The sequence below is a fragment of the Eptesicus fuscus genome, chromosome 18 (assembly GCF_027574615.1).
Source record: "Eptesicus fuscus isolate TK198812 chromosome 18, DD_ASM_mEF_20220401, whole genome shotgun sequence".
In the NCBI taxonomy this organism is placed as follows: domain Eukaryota; kingdom Metazoa; phylum Chordata; class Mammalia; order Chiroptera; family Vespertilionidae; genus Eptesicus; species Eptesicus fuscus.
Window position 1 is genome coordinate 37,208,576 of NC_072490.1, and position 26,229 is coordinate 37,234,804.

Genomic DNA, 26,229 nt, shown 5'->3' on the forward strand with positions numbered 1-26,229 from the left:
ACTCTCTCTAAAAATCAATGGAAAAAATATCCTTGGGTGAGGATTAACAAAACAAACAAACAAACAAACAAACAAAAATGCTGATCTCTTTTGAATTCAGGAACCCCCTTTAAGAATCTGATGAGCCCTAACCGGTTTGGCTCAGTGGATAGAGCGTCGGCCTTCGGACTGAAGGGTCCCAGGTTCGATTCCGGATTCCGGATTCCGGCCAAGGGCACATCTCCGGGTTGTGGGCTCAATCCCCAGTTGGGCTGTGCAGGAGACAGCTGATCAATGATTCTCTCATCATTGATGTTTCTATCTCTCTCTCCCTCTCCCTTCCTCTCTTAAAAATCAATAAAGAAATATATATATTTTTAAAATAGTCTGATGAAAGCTATAGCCTGTCTCCTCTGTCAGCAAAAACATACCGTTTTACTTATCACTTCTGAAAGTGTTTGAAGAATGTCTGAAGAAATGATTTGATGATTGTATATTAGGATGGGAATAAACCCTAGCTGAAGCAATCTTTGTTCCCTCCTTTTGGTGTGGTGCCAAGGCCCTGGGTCCCCTAGTCTCCCTCCCCAAGACCCATGAGAAGAGGTAGAGTAATTATTATTATCAGCTTTATTATTGGCAGGGAGGTGGTGACAGTGCAAGGCCCTTCTGTGGGTAAGGGAGTGGAGGACTTGACCAGCCAGCACTGATCCTCCAAGCTGGCCTCCCAGTGAGTTCCAGGGCTCCAGGTGCCTCTGGCTTTCTGCAGAAGCAGTGGGTGGGCAGGTGGGCAGTTTGCAGGCATTGGATAAGTAGGCTCCTTAGGGCTGCTCTGGAGCTGGGGTCGGGCTGGGGTTGGCAGGGGGTGGGGGGCGAGGCTGGATGTCCCTGGTGCGCATATAGGACAGCAGCTGCTCTGGGATCTCCGCCAGCACATCCTTGGCTAGTCGGGCCATGCTCAGCACCTGGTTCCCTGATCGGTCGACATAGTCTCGGAATGGGACGAACTAGGACAGGCACAGACAATCAGGTGTGAGCGATGGCCAGGAGGGAGGGGAGTGGGGAAGAGGGGCAGTAGGGAGGCTTCCTCTTTGACCCCTAACATCTCTTTCCAAATATCCCTCTAACCTGAGGGATATTGCTTTCTTTCCACCCTTTTTTTTTTTTCACCTTCTATTCATCCTCAACTCACTCCAGTCTGGCTTCACACAATCTACCGAAACTGCTTTTGGTACTGTTGTCAACAGCCCCATGTTCCCAAATCAGTCCAATGGGTAGTAATTGTCAGTCCTCATTTTACTTCTCTCTCCATTACATTTGATCATGACACATCCACTCTTGACACACCACATTGCTGGATTTTCTCCTATCTTTCTGGATAAGCTCCCCTTCCCCCCATTCCTCTGAATTCTAGCTAATCTCTAAACTTGGTTCCTTCTCTCTCAATTCTCTTCCTGAGTGATTTTATACACTCCCGTCACTTTAAAAACTGTTCCCTGTTGACTCCCAAATTTATATATTCATCCCTAGCCTCTTCTTAAACTCCAGAACCACATATATAGTTGCTTGTATCATATCTCCATTCAGTTGTCTTAGATACCTCAAATCCAATGTGTTCACAACTGAATTCTAATCCTTTCCGCCAAATCTGCTCCTCCTTCAGCTTTTCCCTTCCCAGTTAATGGGACTATTACCAGTTGCTCAAGCTAGAAAACTGAGAATCATCCTGAAGCCCCACTCACTCACCATCACCACTTAATCAAATAGTAAGCTGTTGTAAATTTTTTTCTTAAATAATCGTTTGAACCTGCTTCTTCTCTCTATCCTGACTGCTTCTCTTCCCATCCAGATCCCGATCACCTTCCCTCTACTACTTAAAGGCTTCTTCACTAATGGGTCTACCTCCCTTCTCTCTCGCCCTGCTGCAGTCCACTCTCCATGAAGCAGAGGTCCTCTTAAAATGGAAGTCTGACCATCTCACTTCCCTATGTGAAATCATTCAAGAGCTTTCCAATTTTTAAAGAACAAAATCCCAAATCGTCTCCATGATCACATAGCCTTGGTTTCCTCTTTCTCTTACTCACTGTGATCCTGCTACCCTGGTTTCTTGCCTTTTCCATGATTGGACCAATTCTTCTGAGCCTCAGGGCCTTCTTCCATGCTGTTCCTCTGCCTGTAATGCTTATAGGTTTTCAGCTCAAATGTAATTTCCTCGAAGAAGTCTTCCCTGACTACTCTACCTAAGACAGGTCCTTATTATAGACTCTCATAGTGACATTTGCTGTTCCTCTGGAGCACTTACCACAATCTAATGAGATGTTCAGCTGTGTGATTATTATTGGTTGCCTCCATTAGAGGGCAGAGGCCTTGGGGAATCTACACTATGGATCTATAATGGCTATAGCAACCTCCCTGTTTCTCACAAAGATTTTGTTCAGTGAAAGCAGGAGGGCTACAAGAGTGAGGGGTGAAAGGTGGGTGATTAAGAAGGCAGGAGAAAGAATGGCTGTCAACTTAGTCTCTCCTTCCCATCATGCCTTTCAGCTCCATGACTTCCTCTCCCTGGTCAGGTCTACCTGAACGATGTCCCGCTCAGCATAGCGTCCCCTAGAGGATACACGCACATCATCACCATCCAACTCTTCCATTGCTGCAAAAAAGACACCCCTCAGCTGATTGACCTCTCCCACACCAACCAACCCAGCTGCCCCTTCCCTCTCAGCTCCCCTTTGGAGTCATCATGAGAATGCCTCATGATTGTCAAAGTTCTACAAATATTAGGCATTGCTGTGGCATTATTATTATTATGCCTTTCCACACATTCCATCCTCCCAGGAATCCCAAGAGGGAAGTATTCAGATCAACAGCCTTGGTTATGATGAGGAAGGAGGTTCAGAAAAGGTCTGTGACTTGGCCAAGGTCCAACACAGGCATCCATCCTATCTTTTTTGGGGGGCAGGCCTGGGTGCCCAGTTTCTCCTTCATTTTCCCCAATTATTGGTCCCACTCAGGGACAACCCCCATCCTACTCACCCTCAAACATGGCTGGTCCCACACCAACAATAATGATAGACATGGGCAGTGAGGAGGCCTGTGAGGGAAAGAGGATGAATGTCTGGGGTGAGTAGCCATAATAAGGGAGGTGACTGTTGAGAGCAATTTTTTGTGCATGTGTTATATTTCTGCACATCTTGCAAGTTAGAGGCACTGATTTCCTTTGTTCCAGACTATTTTTGCAAGGATGTCTGCATATCAAAGATATAGTGTCTTTCTTTAGAGCCAAGGGCACCTTTGTTTAATGCCCAGTATAATAAAATGTCTCACACCGGAACGAAGTGGAGAAACTGGGCACCCAAGCTTGTCTTCCAAACATTACTGCCCATTATAAAACATAGGGGTTTCCTAAGCTCAGGGTTTCTGTTCTGTAATGCAACTGACTGGATGCAGGTGTCATCTGACTCTTAACATCCTCTTGTGGGAATTGGGGCTTAGAGAATAAGAGAAAACACTGATACTCAAGCTACTGCTATTGCTGGGAACAACAGAGTTCTTTGTCCCTATTCCACGAGTCTTGTGTCTTCTGCTAGCATTCATGAAACTGTCAGGCTAGATTGTTAGCTTTAAACCTCTTGACAAGTATTACTTTTTTTTTTGACAAATATTACTTAATTTAATTAACATTAAATTAAAATCTCAACCCCTTCACAGTTATTAACAGTGACCCCTCCCTGCCAAGCCCTCCTCCTCAGACTCACACTGACAATGGCCTCCTTGGTCTGTGTCATGTCAGAGATGACGCCATCGGTGATGATGAGCAGAACATAGTACTGGGAACCATCAGAGATCTTGGCTGCAGCCCTGAGTGAGAGGCCAAGAACAGAATCCAGCTGAAAGCCCAGAGAGACCAATGAGAACACCCTACTCCTAGAGCTTCCACAGCCAGCATGTAAGTGCCAGGCAAGGATTGGGGCTTCTGAAGCTCATGCTCCTTCCCTAGACCTGGCTGCCTGCCACTGTCTGCCAATAACATTTGTGGAGCACTTAGTATGGTAGGTTCTGTGTTAGGCACTGAAGGTACACCACGAGAAAAAACAAGTCTATCGCAGGCCTCTCAATGGGAGCAGATATTGATTCAAGAACCACTGAAATAGGTATAAAATTACACTTATGAGTGCTGTGTTAGAAAGGGACACTGCTGTGAGGGTGTATAGTAGGGATTCCTGGCATAGTCCAAATCAGCGAAGGCTTATTTAAGGAAACAATGTTTGAGAATGAAGGAGAGGTTATTTTTTTTTTTTTTTTTTTTTTTTTTTTTTTTTAAATTTCTTTATTGATTAAGGTGTCACATATTTGTCCTCATCCCCCCATTCCCATCCCCCACCCCTCCCCACCGATGCCCCCACACCCCTGTTGTCCTTAACCATTGGTTAGGCTCATATGCATGCACACAAGTCCCTTGGTTGATCTCTCCCCCCGACCCCCACCCTCTCCTACCCTCCCTCTGAGGCCCAACATGAGCGAGATCATGTGTCATTAGAAATACACTTATAAGAACCGAATGTGAGACGAGCAATAATAGTTATGCTGACAGGCAAATGAATCCGTCTGTAGTAAGTTTCTTTCTGGACCAACAGTTCTTTTGAGACCCAATTTCAATGTCCACCAGTTCCTTATGTGTACATGTCGGCACTGACTTTTCAGCTCTGGATGGTGGACAAATGGTGGTAATGCAGGTCCGACTCCCTCTGGTTTGGTCTCACCCGGACGCAGGGGCGCGGCTTCACCCGGACCTGGGACCCAGCATCACCCAGGCCCCGGGGCACATGGCCTCACCCGGACCCAGGTGTGTGCGGCCTCACCCGGTCCCGGGATCCAGCCTCACCCGGACCCAGGGGAGCGTGGCCTCACCCGGACCCGGGACCCAGCCTCACCCAGATCCAGGGGCGCACGGCCTCACCCGGACCCAGGACCCAGCCTCACCCGGGTCCAGGGGCGCACGGCCTCACCCGGACCCAGGGGCGCGTGGCCTCTCCCGGACCCAGGGGCGCGGCCTCACCTGGACCCGGGACCCAGCCTTACCCGGACCCAGGACCCAGCCTCACCCAGATCCAGGGGCGCACGGCCTCACCCAGACCTGGGACCCAGCCTCACCCGGACCCAGGGGCGCGTGGCCTCACCCGGACCCGGGATCCAGCTTCATCTGGACCCAGGGGCGCGTGGCCTCACCCGGACCCAGGTGTGTGCGGCCTCACCTGGTCCCGGGATCCAGCCTCACCCGGACCCAGGGGCGCGTGGCCTCTCCCAGACCCAGGGGTGCGGCCTCGCCCAGACCCGGGACCCAGCCTCACCCAGATCCAGGGGTGCACGGCCTCACCCGGACCCGGGACCCAGCCTCACCCGGATCCAGGGGCGCACGGCCTCACCCGGACCCAGGGGTGCGTGGCCTCACCCGGACCGAGGTGTGTGCGGCCTCACCCGGTCCCGGGATCCAGCCTCACCCAGACCCAGGGGCGCGTGGCCTCTCCCGGACCCAGGGGCGCGGCCTCACCTGGACCCGGGACCCAGCCTCACCCGGACCCAGGACCCAGCCTCACCCAGATCCAGGGGCGCACGGCCTCACCCAGACCTGGGACCCAGCCTCACCCAGACCCAGGGGCGCGTGGCCTCACCCAGACCCAGGTGTGTGCAGCCTCACCTGGTCCCGGGATCCAGCCTCACCCAGACCCAGGGGCACACAGCCTCACCCGGACCCGGGATCCAGCTACACCCGGACCCAGGGGCACGTGGCCTCACCCGGACCCCGGGGCGCATGGCCTCTCCCTGACCCAGGGGTGCACGGCCTCACCCAGACCCAGGATCCAGCTTCGCCCGGACCCAGGGGCGCGCGGCCTCGCCCGGACCCGGGATCCAGCTACACCCGGACCCGGGACCCAGCCTCACCCAGATCCAGGGGCACACGGCCTCACCCAGACCCGGGATCCAGCTTCACCTGGACCCAGGGGCACGTGGCCTCACCTGGACCCTGGTGTGTGCGGCCTCACCCGGTCCCGGGATCCAGCCTCACCCGGACCCAGGGGCGCGTGGTCTCTCCCGGACCCAGGGGTGCGGCCTCACCCGGACCCGGGACCCAGCCTTACCCGGACCCAGGGGCGCGCGGCCTCACCCAGACCCGGGACCCAGCCTCACCCGGATCCAGGGGCACACGGCCTCACCCGGACCCGGGATCCAGCTACACCCGGACCCAGGGGCACGTGGCCTCACCCGGACCCAGGGGCGCATGGCCTCGCCCGGATCCGGGGGCGTGCGGCCTCACCCGGACCCGGGATCCAGCCTCACCTGGACCCAGGGGCGCGGCCTCACCCGGACCCGGGATCCAGCTTCACCTGAACCCAGGGGCACGCGGCCTCGCCCGGACCCGGGATCCAGCTTCACCCGAACCCAGGGGCACGCGGCCTCGCCCGGACCCGGGATCCAGCTTCACCCAAACCCAGGGGCGCGCGGCCTCACCCGGACCCAGGATCCAGCTTCACCCGAACCCAGGAGCGCGTGGCCTCGCCCGGACCCGGGATCCAGCCTCACCCGAACCCAGGGGCGTGCAGCCTCACCCGGACCTGGGACCCAGCCTCACCCAGATCCAGGGGCGCACGGCCTCACCCGGACCTGGGATCCAGCCACACCTGGACCCAGGGGCGCAGCCTCACCCGGACCCGGGATCCAGCGATGAAGGAGAGGTTAAACGAAGGGGGCATCATTCCAGGTGGAAGGAACAGCATGGACAAAGGTCCTGTGATGGGACTGAAGGAAGCCCACCCTGTCTGGAGCCTAGAAAGTGAGGGAAGCAGACTGGACCATGTGGCTGAGGTAGGGTCGGAGCCAGACCACATAGGACTTGGTCGCCCCTGGGAAGATTTTGGTATTTATACAAGAGCATGACCCAAAGGCTGAAGGCCTCCTTTCTTCCCTCATCTCACCTATTTCACCTCACTCCCTTCCCCTCTCTGCTGAACACAGCCCATTTCCTGGGCTGCTGGGTCCCCAGTCAGTATAACTCTTTTTTCTTCTCTTACCATCAATCTTTGAATCCAAGATTTTTCCATGTGAAAAGGACTTCAGAAGTAATTGGGTCCAGGCCCCTTATTTCACATATGCGAAAAACAAGGCCTTGAGAGAGCACAAAGGCCAAGGGAGAGCCAGGTCTCCTGAGATCCATTCTCAGGCCTGTGTGTGTTGGAAAGGATGGAACTACTCCATCCAGTAAAGTATTTCTAGCCACATATGGCTATTGAAATGTAAGTGAATTAAGTTAAATAGAATTAAACATGTAGTTCCTTAGTCACCCTAGCTATGTTTCAAGTGTTCAGTGACCATATTGGACATCACAGTTATAGAACATTTCTATCATCACAGAAAGTTCTATTGAACTGTGCTGGCATTTAAGCCTAATATCTAAAAATCAGAGGAAAGCATGGTGGAGAATTCAAATAGCTATGGCTCAGTTTGCCCAGTGCCTCCGGTGGAATTGGGTTATAATCTTCCTTAGCAGCCCCTGTTCCCTTTCTGAATTCTGGCCACAGCCTCTTCATAGGCCTGGACTGATACCCTTTCCTGTCACTCATTTTACAAATATCACTGCACACCGGCTATGTGTCAGGCACCAAGCTCAGTGCTGAGCATGCCGCAGAGAATAGGATGTTGTACTGGGGAGATGAATGCTTACACCATTATGATACATTGAGGTTAGGGCTTTGAGGACATAACATCTAACCTAAGACAAAAGTGAGTACAAGTTAGCCAAATGAAGGTGTTGCCGAGGTAGAAGAGAGGTGTGGGGGGGGGGGGGAGGGGAGAGAAGGTAAAAGGAAAAGTGTTCCAGAGAGAAGGTTTGCATGTGCAAACCAAGATATATGTTCTAGTGGCATATGTAGGATTACAGGAGAGAGATGAGGCTGGTACAGTGGGTGAAGGCCCACACATGAAGGGATTTGTGAGCCAGGGGCAATGGGAGGCATGGAGTGGTTTGGGGGCTAGGGAGGTACATCTCTGTAGATACCTGGCATTACCAAGGCCATTTAGACCTTTGAGATGGGTGACGGGCTGGGGGAGGCCAGTCTGTGCCCCACTTGGCTACTGCGTGGTAAAAAATGAAGAGTCATCTATGATCATTAAAATCATGTCTACAGCCTGGCCAGCATGGTTCAGTGGTTGAGTGTTGACCTATGAATCAGGAAGTCACAGTTCAATTCTTAGTCAGGGCATATGCCAGGGTTGCAGGCTCGATCCCCAGTAGGGGGCGTGTAGGAGGCAGCCAGTCAATGATTTTTTTCCTCCATCATTGATGTTTCTATCTCTCTTTCCCTCTCCCTTCAATAAAAATATATTTAAAAAAACACCCATAGCTGCACATTTGATGTACATGATCTAATTTAATCCTTACAACCATTCTATAAGGTAGGCACATTTTTATTCCTATTTTTTAAATGAGAGAATTGACGTTCAGAGACATTAAGTAGCATCCCCAAGGGGGGATGGTGAGGCCATGGTCCAACCCCATGCTTGACCAACTGAGCCTAAAGCCTGAGCTCTTGATGCCCTCTCTCCATTCCCAGGCTGTTCTTTGGATACTCCTCCATCCCACAGACACGGCACATTCTGATCCTCATGTACTGTTCACTCCTTCCTGAGCTTGCCCCTTCACACCTCTGTGCTTTTCACATGTGGTCCTTCTGTCAGACCTTCTCTACTCCCTTCTCTGATAAAGTTCAACTTGCCCTCTAGACCCAGAGTGGCAGCCCCTTCATGAGAAGGCTGCCTTGGATTTCTCAGACTAAGTTATGCCCTCCTCTCCTCTCCCTCTGCCTTCTAGGATATCGCCCACTGAAATGGGCTGTGTGCCCTTCCAAATGGGTTCTCACACCCATTTGGGTACCAGCTTGTGTGCGTAGGGGGACCCAAGGCAACAGAATACATGGTCCATCCATTGTTCTGTATGATGATGTGGATAAAGCTAGATGACTCTATGTACACTTAAAACACTTTTTTTTTCTAAATTAAAGCAAACATGGACACAGTGTGAGAAGAATGTAAAATGTGTATGAATTTTTAAGATAAAATATGGGGACTTCAAAGACATTTTCAGTCTGGCTGCTTTCAGCTGTGCCCCCAGATTCCCCTGGGGGAAGCAGTCACTTGCCTTTGCTGACAGGCGACTTGCTGGAAAAGTCTGGGAAGCTCTAGCCTACAGAAGGTAATGATTTATTTATATTTCTGTCTCTTGCACCAAGGTGGGAACTCCCAAGGGTAGAGACTAAATCTGATTCATCTGTGAGTCTCCAGTGCATCAGCAGAGAACTGAGCACACAGCTGATGCCCTTTGAATAGTAATAACTATAATAATAGTAACAGGAATAGCTAACACCTATAGTACTTATGATGTGGCAGGCACTGTTCTATGTGCTTGACAGATGTTAATTTAGTTAGTCTTCACAACCCTGTGATGTGGATATTATTATCCCCATTGTACAAATGAGGAAACAGACACAGGGAGGTTAAGAGCCTTGCCCAGTCTTACAGCTAGTAAGAGGTAAGTGTGTGTATGAGCTAGTCTCACTCCACATCCCACATTCATGTTACATTGCCCCTTTTCTTAATGTTTATCTATTTATTTGTTAATTCTCACCAGAGCATATTTTTCCATTGGTTTTTAGAGAGAGTGGAAGGGAGGGGGAGAGACACACAGAGAGAAACATTCATGTGAGAGAGACACATCAATTGGTTGCCTCTGCACACAGCCTGACCAGGGCCAGGGATCAAGCCCACAACCAAGGCACGTGTCCTTGACCAGGATCGAACCCAGGACCCTTCAGTCTGTGGGCCAACTCTATCCACTGAGCCAAACCGGCTAGGGTTTCTTAATGTTTATTAAATGAATGAATGAATGAATGAACTTATCCAAGATAATATTTAAGAAGTCTGTTTAATAACAACTAAAGAATATGCTCAGGCTCTAGTATTAAGTGAAAACATCAGTAGTGAAATATTACATGTAATTTGACTGCAATTATGGATGCATAAGGAAAAGACTGTCAAAATACATATATATATGTTGGGCAGTATTCTGGGTGATATCTTATTTCTCCATCCTTGAAATTTTCTATAGCAATGTTATGCGTTATGTTACTTTTATAATTAAATAAACTATCATCCTTATTATGAATTAAAAAATAAATTTTTACTAGGGAAAAAGAAAGTCTATGGACATATAAATCTCCCTAAAATACTCCCACTTTTATCAGTTTTGTTTCTTTTTAAAAAAATAATATATATTTGATTGATTTCAGAAAGGAAGGGAGAGTGAGAGAGAGATAGAAACATCAATGATGAGAGAGAATTATTGATTGGCTGCCTCATGCACGCTTCCCACTGGGGATCAAGCCCACAACCCGGGCATGCACCCCTGATCGGAATCGAACCTGGGACCCCTCAGTCCCCAGGCCAACACTATCCATCGAGCCAAACCAGCCAAGGCTAGTTTTGTTTCTTTATTTCATATTTTTACTTTCAAGCTTTCTGAGGTAATTTGTTTTAGTTGGGTCTCTTTTATTCAGCATTTAGTATGACTTATTTTTTAATTTAATCAGAGAGTATTTTTCCTTTAGTAGGTGAGCTTATCCAACTTGTGTTTATTGATACATGTTTAGTTTTAGTTCTGTCATTTTTTTATTTGCATTTACAAAATAATTTTATATGTGATCTGGACTTTATTTTATTTTTATTCTGAAAATTTGGAGTTACTGCCTGGCCTGTGTGGCTCTGTGGTTGAGCACTGACCCATGTACCAAGAGGTTGCTGGTTTGAGTCCCTGTCAGCATATGCCCAGGTTGTGGGCTAGATCCCCAGTAGGGGCATGTAGGAAGCAGCTGATCAATGTTTCTCTATCATTGATGTTTCTACCTTTCTCCCTCTTCCTTCTTCTCTCTCTAAAAAAATCAATGAAAACATATTTAAAGTCTGCTTAAAAAAATTTGGTGTTACTCATATTTTTATTTGTTTGTTTTTTAAATCCTTACCCGAGGATATGTTTTTATTGATTTTGGAGAGAGAGACATCGATGTGAGAGAGAAACATCAATTGGTTGCCTCCCATATGTGCCTGAACCAGGCAGGGAAATGAATGAACCTGCAACCCAGGTATGTGCCAGGAATCAAACCCATGACTTTTCGGTCTGTGGGCAGATACTCTAAGCACTGAGCCAAATCAGCCAGGGCATACTCTTATACGAGTATTTTTTATTAATTTATTTTTAAAAAAATATTTTTATTGATTTCAGAGAGGAAGGGAGCGGGAGAGAGGGATAGAAACATCAACAATGAGAGAGAAACATCGATCAGCTGCCTCCTGCATGCCCCCCACAGGGGAACAAGCCCGCATCCTGGGCATGTGCCCCTGACCGGAATTGACAGGACTCTTCAGCCCACAGGCCAACGCTCCATACACTAAGCCAAACTAGCTAGGCAGCCAACCCCCAGTCAGGGTACATATAAGAAGCAACCAATGAATGCATAATCATAAATTTAAAAAGATTTAAATTTTAATGGTGGTAAAAAAAAGAAAATAATAATAATTATTACATTGTTATCTAATTGTAACCTCCCAATAACGCTATAAAGAAGGGGCTATTGTTATCCATTATTACACCCACTAGAGGCCCGGTGCATGAAATTTGTGCACGGTGTGTGTGTGGGGGGGGTCCCCTCAGCCCAGCCTGCACCCTCTCCAATCTGGGATCCCTCTCACAATCCAGGACTGCTTGCTCCCAACTGCTCGCCTGCCTGCCTTCCTGATTGCCCCTAAGCGCTTCTGCCTGCCAGCCTGATCATCCCCTAACCACTGCCCTGCCAGCCTGATTGATGCCTAACTGCTCCCCTGCTGGCCTGTTTGCCCCTAACTTCCCTCCCCTGCAGGCCTGGTCACCCCCAACTGCTCTCCCTGCAGGCCTGGGTCCCCCCCCTCAACTGCCCTTCCCTGTAGGCATGATCGCCCCCAACTGCCCTCCCTTGCAGGCCTGGTCCCTCCCAACTGCCCTCCCTTGCTGGCCATATTGTGGTGGCCATCTTGTGTCCACATGGGGGCAGGATCTTTGACCACATGGGGGCAGCCATCTTGTGTGTTGGAGTGATGGTCAATCTGCATATTACTTTTATTAGATAGGATAGAGGCCTGGTGCATGGGTGGGAGCCAGCTGGTTTGCCCTAAGGATGTCCCGGATCAGGGTGGGGGTTCCCTTGGGGCGTGGGGTGGCCTGGGCGAAGGGCCTGTGGTGGTTTGCAGGCCAGCCACGCCCCCTGGTGACCCAAACAGAGGCCCTGGTATCTGGGGTTTGTTTATCTTCTACAATTGAAACTTTGTAGCCTGGAGCAGAGCCAAGCCTTCTGCTTGCTCTGTGGCGGCAACCATTTCTGTTGGGATTTATGTATCTTCTATAATTGAAACTTTGTAGCCTTAAGTGGAGGCCTGGGCCGGCCAGGGTGTAAGGAAAGCTTGGCTTCCTCCATTGCCGGGAAACCCAAGCCTCCCTCCTGCTGTCTGTGGCCGTAGCCATCTTGGTTGGGTTTATTTGCATATTTGCTCCTGATTGGCTTTGTGGGCGTGGCTTTTGGTGTAGCAGAGTGATGGTTAATTTGCATATTATTCTTTTATTAGATAGGATAATGGAGGCTTAGAGAGGCTAAATTGCATAAGTCACATAGTGAGTGGTGGAAACAGGATCTCTCCCAGATCTGATGCCAAAGCTTGTAACTTAACTGTTGTGCTTTGGCCTTTCTCTCCCCCAAACTTGCGGTTTCAGTTGTTCCCAGGGAATGGGGCTGGGGTAGTTTGCTGATACCCTCTCTGACCCAGAATAAGGCATTTATAAACTCTTTATACCAAGGGCTGGCTAACATAAAATTTCACCCTCTCCCCAAAGCCCAAGTTCACTAAGAATGGTTCTAACTATCCTTGGGGAGTCAGTCCCCTGTTTGGGTCCCCTTGTTTTCCTCAAACCCATCAAGTTACCTTACCTGGCCACCTGGTTGATGACAGGAGCAAAATAGGTGGGCCCGTAGAGCTGCACTGTGCGCAGGCTCTGGAAGTAGCTCTCCAGCACACCCTCAATGCCCGCACAGTTGGGGTCCTCATCATTGTTGTTCTGTCAGGGAAGATGCCCTGCTGGGCTGGGCCCATGCAGGGTACACCCAGTAGTGCTCTGATCCAAGCTCACTCCTTCCTTTTATCATCACTCTCTTTTCATGCCCCGCCCCCCAAACTCCAGCCCTGCTCCCCATCCCTGCTCCTCTCCCCTAACATAGCTTCCTGCTCCTCTGCAGGTCCATGACCCTTAGAAGAAATGTAAATAGAAGAAATTTGTCAACTTGGGTAGGCCAGATGCCAGGGCATGGAGTGTAGGCTCTGGCCCATACCATACCAGGGGGAACTGATGGGAGATCCGTCCCTCTGGGGGCAGCTTGGCCCCAAAGCCATAGGCTGGGAAGAGCTTGTCACTGTCATAGTCCTGGATGATTTCTCCCACTGCCTTGAGGGCCATGGCATAGGCGCTGAGCTGGTAGGGACTCATGTAGTGCAGAGAGGTTGGCTGCAGAGGATTCCCTGTAGGGACACAGGAGCCCCAGCCTTATAGTCACCTTGCTCATGCATCTATTCATCTGCCTATCCTGGTATGCATCCATACATCTATCCATTCACCCACCCTTTACCCATGTACTCCCTTATTATTTTATCCAATCACCCTTATATTCATTTGTCCATCTGTCCACCCACCAACCCCTACATTTATCCATCAATTTATCTATCTTCCCACATATTCACCCATCCACTAGCATAATTCCATCTATCAGTTTACCTAGATCCATCTGCCTTTTCATTCTCTTAGCCAACTATCCATCCATCCATCCATCCACTTGTCCACCTGCCATTTCTTTCTTTTTCATCCATCCATACAGCCATATTCGTCTGTCCACCCATCCATTCATCCCTATCCATTCCATTTATTCACTTGCTCATTCTCATCTATCTACCTGTCCACTCATTCATTCCCCATCTACTTACCCATTGTTGCCCCCAATTTAAACATCTGTGCATTTACCTACCCACATACTCATCCATGCATTCTATTGTTCTTACAAACCCATCTATCCTCTCTGTTAATCTATCACTCAACACCCATTCATCTATCCATCTCTTTTTATACCCCTATTCTCTCCCATTCATTCATTTACTCATCTACCTTTTGATCTACCTATCCTTTCAACTTTCTGATCCATTCACGCACTTATTTTCCTCTACCCTCTGCCCACCCTTACACCCAATAATCTCTTCCCAACATTCCTGCCCCAGTACCAGCCTCACTGGGTTTTGCCTCAAGCCTCTGCTTACTAGGTACGTGAACTCTTATCCCTAGCTTGGAATCCAGACCAATCCTAAGGACTTCCTCCACATCCCATTCCCCAAACCATGCCTCACCATTAGAAGCTGTGAAGTCAATGGCTACTGTGAAGTTCAGCTGGGTCCTGTCAGGGAAATAGATGGATTGAGAAGTGAGGGGCCAATACTTATTATACCAGGATTTCTCAAACACTAGTGTGCATATGAACCTCCTGGGCATCATGTTAAAATACAGATTCTGAGCTAGATTGTCTGGTTGGAACATGAGAAAAAAAAAATATATATATATATATTTTTTTGAGATTCTATATTTTTAACAAACTTCCAAGTCATGCAGATGCTGCTGGTCCATGGAACACACTTTGGGTAACAGAATTAAATGCCTACTGTATGACAAGTGTATTGCATGTAATTTTACTTAACCCTCACTATAGCCTGAAAGTAGTAATTAACATCTCCATCATACATAGGAGAAAAAGCAAGGCTCAGAGAAGCCAAGTACCTCTCGCAGGTCTGCCTGTCTCCACTGAACCAAGCAGAATGTCCCGATAGTCTGCTTGGCCTTTCCCTCTCTCTTGACCTCTCCCCTCTTGCCTAGACATAACTTTGTATAGGTCCCAGTCAGATTACTGGGGTCACCTTTGAAGACCACTGGTCTGGAATCTTAAGACTGGCTCTAAGCCAACAGCAGGTGCTTCTCATTCATGGCCACATTTAAGCCATGACTTCAAGCGAGTCTGAGAGCCAGGGATGAAGCCTCGAGAACACTATGCATTTTACAGAGAGCTTTATAGTTTGCCAAGTGTTTTGAAGTTTGTTTTCATGATCTCATTGGACCCTGACAATTCATAAATAAAAAAACTGAGGCTCAGAACTGGGAGGAACTCATTTAGCCCAGAGCTTAGCCTGTAACTTACCCTCCTTTGATGTAATCGACAAAGGTGAATTCAGAGTCCACAGAGAAAGAGAGCAGTGTCACCTGTGGGACAGAAGAGGCAACCCCTGCTACTTTAGAAAGGGCAGTTGGAGTGGCAGAAGGGAAGGAGACCCATCATGCCACCCCTGCCACACCCTGACCCACCTTCTCCAATTTCGGAAAGGGCAAAAAGAGGAAGCTGTCGGAAACATATTTGGATTTCCAAAAGTATATTACATTGGGAAATACAATTTAGATTTTTAAAAAATGTTCTACAAAAGAGTAAAGATAAAAAAATTTCCACAGTTGAGGAAAAAAAAAAAGAGGAAAAACTTAATGGTGCCACTTTGTGCCCAACATTACTAATCCAAGTAATGTGTACCTATAGCCTTTTGGTACCCCCAACATGCTATGTCAATGGAGATAGACACAGAAGGATCCAGGGAAGGTCAGAGCTCCAGGGAGCACTCACAGTTCCTGAGTTGACATATTTCTTCTTCTTACATTTCTTCCGAGGGTTAAGTACCTAAGTGAGGAAGATAATAACAATGATGGTGGGAAACCAGGGGAGGGAACTACAGACTGATCACACTGGGATGACCTGGGCAACCTGGGCAGGGCTGGAGCTCTCACCTCATATACTGTAAACTGGTTCTGGGCCTTGCTCAGCTCCCGGTAGCTGGTGGTGAACTCACCAATGAAGTCATGGCTGCAATGAGGCCAGGGGTGGGTGAGTAGCAGCTGCTGCTGGCTTGGAACCAGCCCTAAAAACAGACTTTTATTCTCACTATCCCCTGACTCTACTTGAGCTGTAGGGCATTGGTGCTGGGGCCAGAAGAATGGCCAGGCTAAGGGGAAGAGAAGGGAAGAGACCGTGTACTAGAGACAATTGAGGGGATCAGTTGTACCCAAGGTCTTGGTATCTATCATCACCCTTCCTGATTCCCAAAGCCATTTAGGGATCTAGTGAATGTACTACATATTATAGGGAACTGTTTGGTTAAGTACAGGAGAAGGCAGTTCTACCTTCCATCCCGGTCCCAGTCATACACATCGATCTTCACTGTTCTGAAATGCAAAAGATAAAGATAGGCTGGGTGTGTATGACAAATCTTAGAGACACCCCCACTCCTTTACCATACACAAATTATCTTCCCATCTACCCATCAGTCCTTCCATCAACGTTCCTCCCATTTGTCCATCTATTCTATCTATTCATTCATCAGTCCATGCACAATACCCAACTATCTACTGCCATTACCAGTACTACTATTACTACTGCTGCTATTTGTGCCACTATTGCTATTCTTTACCACGTCCTACTATATTCCAAGCATTGTTCCCAGCACTTTCATAGATTGTCTTATTTATCAACCACCTTACAAAGTAAGTACTGTTATTCTTACTTTTTGGATAAGGAAGCTGAAGTACAAAAAAACAAACTAACAGTAACTTGACTAAGGATCATAACTGAGCTGAGATTAAATTCAGACATCCTGGTTCCAAAGACCTTGTTCTTAACTGCTATGCCTATGTTACCCCCATCTGTCCATCTATCTATGTGGCAGTCCATTCAACCATCCATCTATCCATCTAGCCACCCATTTACCCATACATTTGCCAATCCAATTACATATTAATTCCTATCTTTGTCCATCCATCTAACTATACATACAGCCACTCACTGACTCATTGATGCATGCAAGCATCCACCTGCCTGTCCATTCATCTATCCAACCAAACACCTGACCATCTGATATCTGTTCATCTGATATTCCATTCATCTATAACCATTTATATGCCCATCCATCTTTATACCCACCCACCTATCTTCATACTGCCCATTTATTAGTTCATATGGTCAGCCTGTCCATCTGTTTTATACTCATCCATCAACTAACCCATCTATCCATCTACCGTCCATTCATCTGTCCACCCATAAATATACCTAGCGCTCCATTTATTTATCCTCCTGCTTTTCCAATCATCCCTCTGCCTCTGTAGTCCACCAATGAGAGCTCTACCCCACCAATCTCTCATATACCATCCATCCATTTATCTATTTACTCATTCATACATAATCTGTCCATCCACTAATCTAGTCATCAGTCCACTTATCCATTCATATATCTCCCCCTCTACCCATCCATCAATCCTCTTATAACACCCATCCATATACCCATCCATCCATTCACCAGTCTATACATCCATCTGACAATCCACGATGTATGTTCTCATTCTTTTGTTCATTTGCCCATCCATCCATCCATCCATCCATCCATCCATCCATCCATCCATCCACCCACTTATCTATCCATCCAATCATCTCCATGCCCAAAACGGTCTCACTGAGCAGGATCCTCTAACACTATTATGACCCTTCTGACATCATTCTGAGGCCCCACTCTCATGCCCTTGTCTTCTTACTCCCTAGCTTATGCTGAAGCAGACCTGTCATAGTCTCCATTGCACAGTGCCCGTACAGGGATGCTGAAGGGCTGCCACACGGGGTTCAGTGTGTTTTTCACAACCTCTGTCTTGTGGCAGATGGTGAACCTGGAGAGGAGCAAGAGGATTAAAACTTGCCTTTGGGTAGGACTGAGCCCAGAGAGAGGGCCTGATACTCTTAGAGATTTTGGGGATTCTCCCACTTGTTAAGCACATGTTATGCTGCCTTGAATGAATTCTGGACTCAGGTCCTGGTGGAGTCTCTGATGCCCAACCTAAGAACCCTCATGGGCCCATGGTCACAGCGGGAGAGGCTGGGTGCCACTGGAGAAAGTAGTGACTCACGTGCCATCCTCATTGCTCCTGTAGAACACAAGGAAGGGATCTGATTTCCCAAAGAAGTCCTTCTTGTCCAGCTTATTTGCACACAGCTGCATAGTAGCAATGTCCTACGGATGAAGTTGGGCTGTTGACCTCGAATGTCCCATAGCCTCAGACAGTCCACTACAGGGAGTTTGGGGAGAGAAGCAAGCCTCCTGGGTCTAGCATGTGGCCCTTACTAACCCGGCAATTGCTAAGCTCCTCTGCAGTCAGCAATATGGTCCCACACTTCTTGCCTGGTACACCCCTGGAAGCAGAAAAAGCCTCTTTGTGAGGGGACAGAGTAGGCAACAAGGATTGGGGTGGCCAATCTGGGATTGGGTGGGTGGGCCAAGGGATTCAATTTGCTATTTACTGACAGTCCCCTGAATGTGTCCCCTTCTGTCCCGAGTGGCTCCTAGTGGGGAAGGGCTTAACTTTGACTGGGGAGGGGTCCATAGTCTGGAATCATGGGGTTAATATAACCTAGATGGGCATCTCATAATGGTATGATGAGAAAGACATAGGACTTAAGAGTCCTGGAATTTCTATCCAGATCTAGGGCAAAGGGCCTGTTTGTCAGGTCAAAGATGCTGTGCTTTCCAAAGACTGTGAAGAGTGAAATATAAAAGACAAGGGAGCCTGGCCAGTGTGGCTCAGTGGTTGAGCCGTGACCCATGAACCAAGAGGTCACTGGTTCGATTCCCAGTCAGAGCACATGCCCCAGTTGCTGGCTCCAATCCCAGTAGGGGGTGTGCAGAAAGCAGCAGATGGATGATGTTTCTCTCTCATCGATATTTCCATCTCTCTATTCCTCTCCTTTCCCCTCTCTCTAAAATAAATAAAAACATATTAAAAAAAAAAAAAGACAAGAGACGCCCTGGCTGGTGTTTCTAAGTGGTTAGATCTTCGGACTGTGCACCACCGAAGGGTTGTAGGTTCATTTCCCAGGTAAGGGCATTTGTACCTCGGTTGTAGGTTAGATCCCCAGCACTGGTAGTGTACTGAAGGAGGCAACCAATTGATGTGTCTCTCTCTCCCTCCCTCCCTTTCACTCTCTTTAGAAATCAATAGATTAACAGCAACAAAAAAAGACAAGGGAAGCCTTAACCTCTCCTAACCCATGTGCATGAAGGGTGCATACCAGGACATCCATCTCCAACTTGCCTTGGGTCTCCAAATAGTCAGGAACCTTGTTGACATGGACCTATGAACCCTGATCCTCAAAAGGATCCCAAGTATGGGAGAGAGAAAGCTAGGTCAAAAGTGTTCCGAATTCAAGTCCTGGCACCGACTTGCTATGTGATTTTCCCCATTTTAAAAATGAGAATGTTGAACCATTTATTTGGCTTCTTCGATCTCTGACCTTTTGTACTTTAAAAAGACAAGTGTGATGAGTACAGGGACTCTTCACCTGCACATCCAGGACAAAGTCACTGACCCTTCTGCCTTCTCACTGCCTTTCGCCTCCTTGGTGTTCTCTCTCACCTCCTCACCCAATGTAAATTCCAGTCAGTGATTATGATAGTCACTGCCTTGCATCCTACCCTTTTTCCCTTGTCCTTCTCTCACTTTGATATACTTATTTGTCAGAACCACTGCCCTATTAAACCCAATTCTCTGCCCAACCCATAATGCACCTATACAACTGATATGACCAGTTGATCTCATTTTTAAATTTATTTATTTATTTATTTGAGAGAGAGAGAAACATCAACTTGTTTTCCACTTATTTATGCATTCATTGGTTGATTCTTGTATGTGCCCTGACTGGGATCAAACCCACAACCTTGACATATTGGGATGATGCTGTAATCAACTGAGCTATCCCAGCCAGGGCTCTAATTGGTCTCATTTTATTATATATATTTTAAAATATGTTTTTATTGGTTTCAGAGAGGAAGGGAGAGGGATAGAGACAGAAACATCAATGATGAGAGAGAATCATCGATCAGTTGCCTCCTGCACACCCCCTACTGGGAAGGGAGCCCACAACTCGGGCATGTGCCCTGACCAGGAATTGAACAGTGATCTCCTGGTTCATAGATCAATGCTCAATCACTGAACAACACTGGCCAGCAAGTCTCATTATAAATGCATGACCACAAACCTCAAGAGGGCCCTTCCGTAATCACACTATATGTCCTAAGATCCTTTACTCTTCAATTCTGCTAGATGGCAGTTTCACTCCTTCTTTACTCTCCTCAAACCCAAAAATCCTCCTCCCCCATCCTCACTCTCAGCCAATGACCTTGTTTCCTACTTCACTGACAAGACTGAAGCAACCAGAAGAGAATGTCCACAGACCCACCACCACATCTCCTCTGCCTCCAGTATCTTCACCCACACAACTACCTTCCTACCAATGCTATAAATGACTATGCATGTGTCTATTTACCCCTCCACTGTGTGCTACATTCCCATCTTCTTGCCTACCTACACAAGGACATCACTCCAGCAATTCCCCCTCATTTTGTTATGTCAGTTTTTCAGTTTCTACTGGGTCTTTCCCTTTAACATACAAATGTGGTATAATTTTTCTCATGTTAAAAAATTACAAAACTATTCTTTTTTTTACAAAATTGATTTTTAGAGAGAGAAGAAGGGAGAGGGATAGAGAGTTAGAAACATCGACAAGAAGAAAACATCATCAATCGGCTGCTTCCTGAACACCCCTACTGGGATTGGAGCCTGCAACTGGGGCATATGCCCTGACCAGGAATCGAACCAGTGACCTCTTGGTTCTTGGGTTGATGCTCAACCACAGAGCCACACCGGCCAGGCACAAAACTATTCCTGACCTCACTTTCCTCTCTAGCCACCCCTCCTTTTCTCTTTTATTCTTTGCAGCAAAGCCCCATTGAAAGATTGCTTGACTCCCTTTCCTCTCTTCATTCTTTTCTAAATTTCTCCAATGGTCTCTTCTTCAAAACTATGCTTGTCAGAGTCACCAGTGACCTCCATCTTGCTAAATCCAATGGCCAATTCCTAATTCTCACCTACTTAACATGCAAAAGATTTTGACATGGTAGTCACTCTCTCCTCCTTGATCCACGTCTTTCACTTTGCTTCCAGGACAACACCACCTAATGCTTCTTCTTAGTCTCCCTTTCTAGTTCCAGCTCATGGAACTAGATCCTCTCTCTTTGATCCTCTCTCTCTCCACTCCATTGGTGAGCTCATCTAGTCTTATGGCCTTAAAGAGCATCTAAGACTCATGTATCTTTTAAAAAAATTATTATTGTTTTTAGAGAGGGAAGGAGAGGGAGAGAGAGATAGAAACATCAATGATGATAGAGAATCATTGATTGGCTGCCTCCTGCATGCCCCCTACTAGGAATCAAGCACACAACCTGGGCATGTGCCCTTGACCGGAATCAAACCTGGGACCCTTTAGTCCAAAGGCCGATGCTCTATCCAGTGAGCCAAATCAGCTAGGGCAAGACTCATGTATCTTATTGCCTACTTGACATCTCCATTTGAATGCCTAATAAAATTTATGAAATTCAACAAGTCAGACTGAACTTCTGATAGAATTCCCCACCAACTTACTTTTCCCTTACTTTTTTTTTTTTTTTTAACTATCTCAGTTTATGACAACTCCGTTCATCCTGTTGTTCAGGTCAAAGGCTTTGGTGTCATCCTTGATTCCTCTTTTCCTCTGACATACATATTCAATCTGTCAAGAAACTGTTGGCTCCATCTTCACGGTATATCCAGAATCTGACCATTTCTCCCCTCCTTCACAGCTACCACCCTGGACTACTATAATAGCCTTCCAGTTGACTCCCTGCTTCTACCTTTGTCATCCCAAGATCTATTCTAAACCCAGCAGCCAGCATCATACTTTGAAAGCATTGTCATATTCCCTCACTTCTCTGCTCAGAATGCTCCAGTGACTTCCAACTCAGAGTAAAAGCTAAAATCTACAATGGCTATAAGGTCCTCACTGTTAACTCTCCAACATCTCTTCCTCCTTTCTTTGCCCTTGCTCCCTTGGCTCCAGCCACACTGGCTTCTTGCTGCTCTTTGAACATATGGGGCTTTTGCACTGGCAGTTTCCTTTGCCTAGAACATTCCTCCTCCAGATATCTGCATGGCTCACTCCCCTCTTTCCTTCAGGTCATTGCTCTAAAGTTACCTCTCCAAGAGGCCCACTTAACCATTTTATTTCAATCACCCTAATTCTGCTCTACTTAGCTTTTTACCATGGCACTTACTATCTAATATGTTATGTAATTTATTTATTTATTATTTCTATTTTGTAGGTCTCACCCCCACTCCTTAGTATAAGCTCCCCAAGGGCAGGAACTTTTTTAAAAAAATATATATTTTATTGATCTTTCACAGAGAGGAAGGGAGAGAGATAGAGAGTCAGAAACATTGATGAGAGAGAAACATCGATCAGCTGCCTCCTGCACGCCCCCCACTGGGGATGTGCCCGCAACCAAGGTACATGCCCCTGACCAGAATCGAACCCGGGACCCCTCAGTCCACAGGCTGACGCTCTATCCACTGAGCCAGACCGGTTTCGGCGGGCAGGAACTTTTGTTTTGTTCACCATTACAGCCTAAGCCACTTAAACAGTGGCTGACAGAGTATATGCCCAGTAATATTTGTGAAATGGATACATCCCTGGTACCTAGCACAGGGAATGGCATATGAAACATGCTAATAAATATTTAGTGCATAAATTCCAGAGGACTTGACTTAGTGGAAACCTCGTGGAGGAGAAGGGCTTGGAAGTGGACCTTATAGGTTGAAAGACTTAGAAAACCAGAGAAGACATGCCAGGCCTGAGACTGACTTGAACAAAATCCTAGAGATTAGAGCTTCCCCCTCGAGGGTGATGGGAGCCATTGAAGGCTCCTGACCAGGGGGAATCCCAGCTTCCACTACTACCAGGTCAGCAGGATCTTTGGGAGGGGAATTTGGAGGCGCCCACCCTTCCCCCCTCACCCCTTCCAATTCCGCTTACGTGAGGGGTCGCTCTACACGGCTACCCTGGCCTCCAATCACCTCTCCTAGGGCCAGGAACGCTTGTCCCAGGAAATCCTGCACCGGGACACGGAGTCAGCAAGGCCTGGAGGGGCTGGGGGTGCAGAGTCCCAGCCCAGCCCTGGAGAAAAGCCCACACCAGCCCAGCTACAACGACCAGGTGTTTCGAGGAGACGGGACATAGCAAGAACCACGGCCCAGTCTGTGCTTTAAAAGAGCTGGTGGTGGAGGGGGTCGGGGGAAGAATCCTAAGCAAGCTCCCCTTCCCGGTCCTGTCATTTTAAACTGCTCTCCATGCTGCCATCCCACCCCTCACCTCCACCTTCCCCACTCCGCCCAGCCGGGTTCATCCTTACCTTCTACAGGACCCAGTAGCGGCCGAGAAGAAAGAGAGCAGTGAGTAGGAGGCACAGGTGGGAAGCCGACGCAGGAACCGGAGAAGGGCCGGGAAGGGTGGGTTCGGACCAAAGAAGGTAGAGTCGGGGTTAAGAGGTAGGGGGGTTCCAAAGAGGGTCGTTTGACACTGAGCGACGCTTGTGTGCCCAAACCGCGAGGGGACGCACGCTCACCGGTTTGGAGATGTTGGTTTTGGAGTCGACGTTGTACCTGGAAAGAGAGTAAGAGCAGCATCGGGCGGGGCTCGTAGGGGAGAGCCTGGGAGGGGGTCGAGTTTCAAGTGCTGGTTAAAACTGTGGGTGGAGGGAGAGGCTTGGACCCGAATTAAACCTGGATCTCCTTTGGGGTAGGAGTCAGAGTTGGAAAGGGTCAGACCGGTGCGAAGCCAAGTCAGGGCCTGCTGGGGGTGGGGAGGGGCGGGGAGGGGTGGGACCTAGACGCTGGTGGAGCTAAATTAGGGAGCAGAGCTGTGGGCAGGACCAGGCTCTGGGAGTGAACTGGATTGGATGTGACCTAAGGGCGGGCGAAGCAGACGTGGGGCGGAGTTAAGATTAGAGTGGAGCACTTCAAAGTGGGACCGAACTGGGCCTTGGGGAGGAACTAGCCCGGGATGCCGGGAGGGGGTGTAGCCAGCCAGAATTTCGGGTGGATCCAGGTCGGGGGGCGGTTCAAGCCAGAATTCTGGGCGGGGCTCACACATCGAAGCGCAGGTTTTGCTTTTCTTCAAAGAAATAGTCAAGGACGAATTTGCGCACGAAGTCTGGGTTCAGCGTGTTGTCGATCACCTCGGTCCGTCCGAACTGGATAGGGGGGTGGGGGGGCGAGGTGCCGAGAGTCACCGCGGAGCCTGCAAAGGGGGCGAGGGGGGGGGTGTTTCATTCCCGGGGCAACTCTGGGCTGAAAGAGGACTCTCGGACTCACCTCCCTCCACTCCTGGCTGGCCCGGCTCTGCGTGTAAAGCACCACCACTGCAGGCGGAGTGGGGGCGGGGAGAGAAGGACGTCAGGTCAGTCTGCACCCCCTCCCCGCTCCTCAGTCGCGCCCGCACACCGAGTTGCCCTCCACCCCGCCCTGGTGCCGCCTACTGGGGTCGGACTTGGAGAAGGTGTCGAGGTCCAGCAGGTTCCTAGAGAAAGCGACAGACAGACGGACAGAGCATGGGTCATTCTGAAGCCCACCGCCTCAACTATGCCCTGAGTTGGGCACCCGGAGGAGGCATGGGGCTCAAATCGCACCTCCCTTCCTCATTCCTATATCCAGCGGGGGTCCGCGTTATTAGCACCCTGGACAGCACCGGGAATCTCAGCCCAAGGACCGCGTCCCTGCGGACTGGACACGTCCGTGTCCACAGTGTTCCCAGGAATGAGGGTTTGCCTCAGAACTTTGTCCTCCTGGGGCCCAGAATCTACTGGATCCCCACGACCCATCCCTTGAACCCGCAGGCTGAGCCCTTTTTTTGCGGGTGGGGCTGCTCAAGGAAACCCCCTCCCCGAACCCGGAGTCTGCATCCACGGTTTTCCTGCTCCAGATGCTTCTTCCCCCGGGGTCTAGCCCCTGTCCGCCCCAGCCCCGGAGCCGGTTGGGGTGGGCAGTGCCTACGCCCTCTCCAGCTGGCCAGCTCACCGGCAGGACACGGTAATCTCAATCTTGGTGGCCGGGACGCTGCGTTCAGAGGCTCCGCTGAGAGACATGACTGGTCTCTCAGCTGGTCGGGTGGCCGGAGCAGCGGAGGGCTACGGGTACCGGCGGCGGGGGCCGGCCCCTGTGCTGCCGCGGTGGCGGCTGCACTCCCTCCAGCACTGTGTGCTCTCCCGCCGCTCGCGCCCGGCTGTGGCCGCGGGCAGCAACTTCAGAAGGCAACACAGCCCCGCCCAGCCCTGCGGGTGGCCCCCGCCCCATTGGAGCAGCCTCGGGCTCTCCCTCCGGGAACCTTACCCAGACCCCTCCAACCCAGACCTTGGGAGAATCTTTCCAGGGCATTTCTGAGGCAAAACCCACGCCTCCTGAAGAGCTATCCGCGGTGCTGAAGGGTTTGGGGCGCCTGATGGGCGATTGGGACTTTTCCTCTACCTAAGCCCTCCCTCAACAATCTGCTTCTCCCCCCTCCCACTGCCGCCCTGCCTAGGTCTCAGAATAGAAAGTTACACATTTGTTCACATTAGCTGTGCGACCTTGGGCAAGTTACTCAACATCTCTGTGGCTCAGTCTCATTAGTAGAAAGTCCATTATAGCACCTACTTGGAGGTGTAAAATTTCATTGAGATAATCCACGTAAAGGACTTGGCACAAGGGGATTATACACAGTAAATTCTCAAGAATGTTTGCTTCTTCTGAGCACTCATACCAATGACCTCTCTTGTATTGAGAGTTATAGAGCTCGCTCTAGCTGGTTTCGCTCAGTGGATAGAGTGTCAGCCTGCGGACCAAGTGGTCCAGGGTTCAATTCTGGTCAAGGGCACATCCCTTGGCTGCAGGCTCCTCCCCTGGCCCGGGCCCTGGTGGGGGCAGGAGGCAACCAATCGATGTGAGCACATTGATGTTTCTATCTTTCCCTCTCTCTTCCACTCTCAAAAGATCAATGGAAAAATATCCTTGGGTGAGATTAACAACAAAAATAAAAATATAAAAATAAAAAATAACCCATTAAAAAAAACCAAACAGCCAGAGCTCAGTAAAACAGTGGCTATTAACAGCAC

The 26,229-nt window shown here is 48.9% G+C and overlaps 1 protein-coding gene across 1 annotated transcript; it reads right to left on the reverse strand.

Annotated features, from left to right (window-relative positions):
• Positions 1 to 629: 629 nt before the first annotated feature.
• CPNE9 (copine family member 9) lies at positions 630 to 25,224 on the reverse strand. Its single transcript, XM_008151821.3, has 21 exons — positions 25,157 to 25,224; positions 24,619 to 24,659; positions 24,455 to 24,501; positions 24,230 to 24,333; positions 23,707 to 23,743; positions 23,494 to 23,496; positions 23,118 to 23,194; positions 18,344 to 18,407; positions 18,125 to 18,228; positions 17,783 to 17,887; positions 16,358 to 16,399; positions 15,965 to 16,040; positions 15,804 to 15,857; positions 15,333 to 15,394; positions 14,494 to 14,540; positions 13,439 to 13,620; positions 13,035 to 13,162; positions 3,732 to 3,834; positions 3,010 to 3,067; positions 2,553 to 2,626; positions 630 to 983 (listed from the first exon to the last, which is right to left on the reverse strand). Exons 1-21 carry the CDS (start codon positions 25,222 to 25,224, stop codon positions 798 to 800), a joined length of 1,662 nt encoding a protein of 553 aa, XP_008150043.2. The 3' UTR covers positions 630 to 797.
• Between the last annotated feature and the right edge of the window lie 1,005 nt (positions 25,225 to 26,229).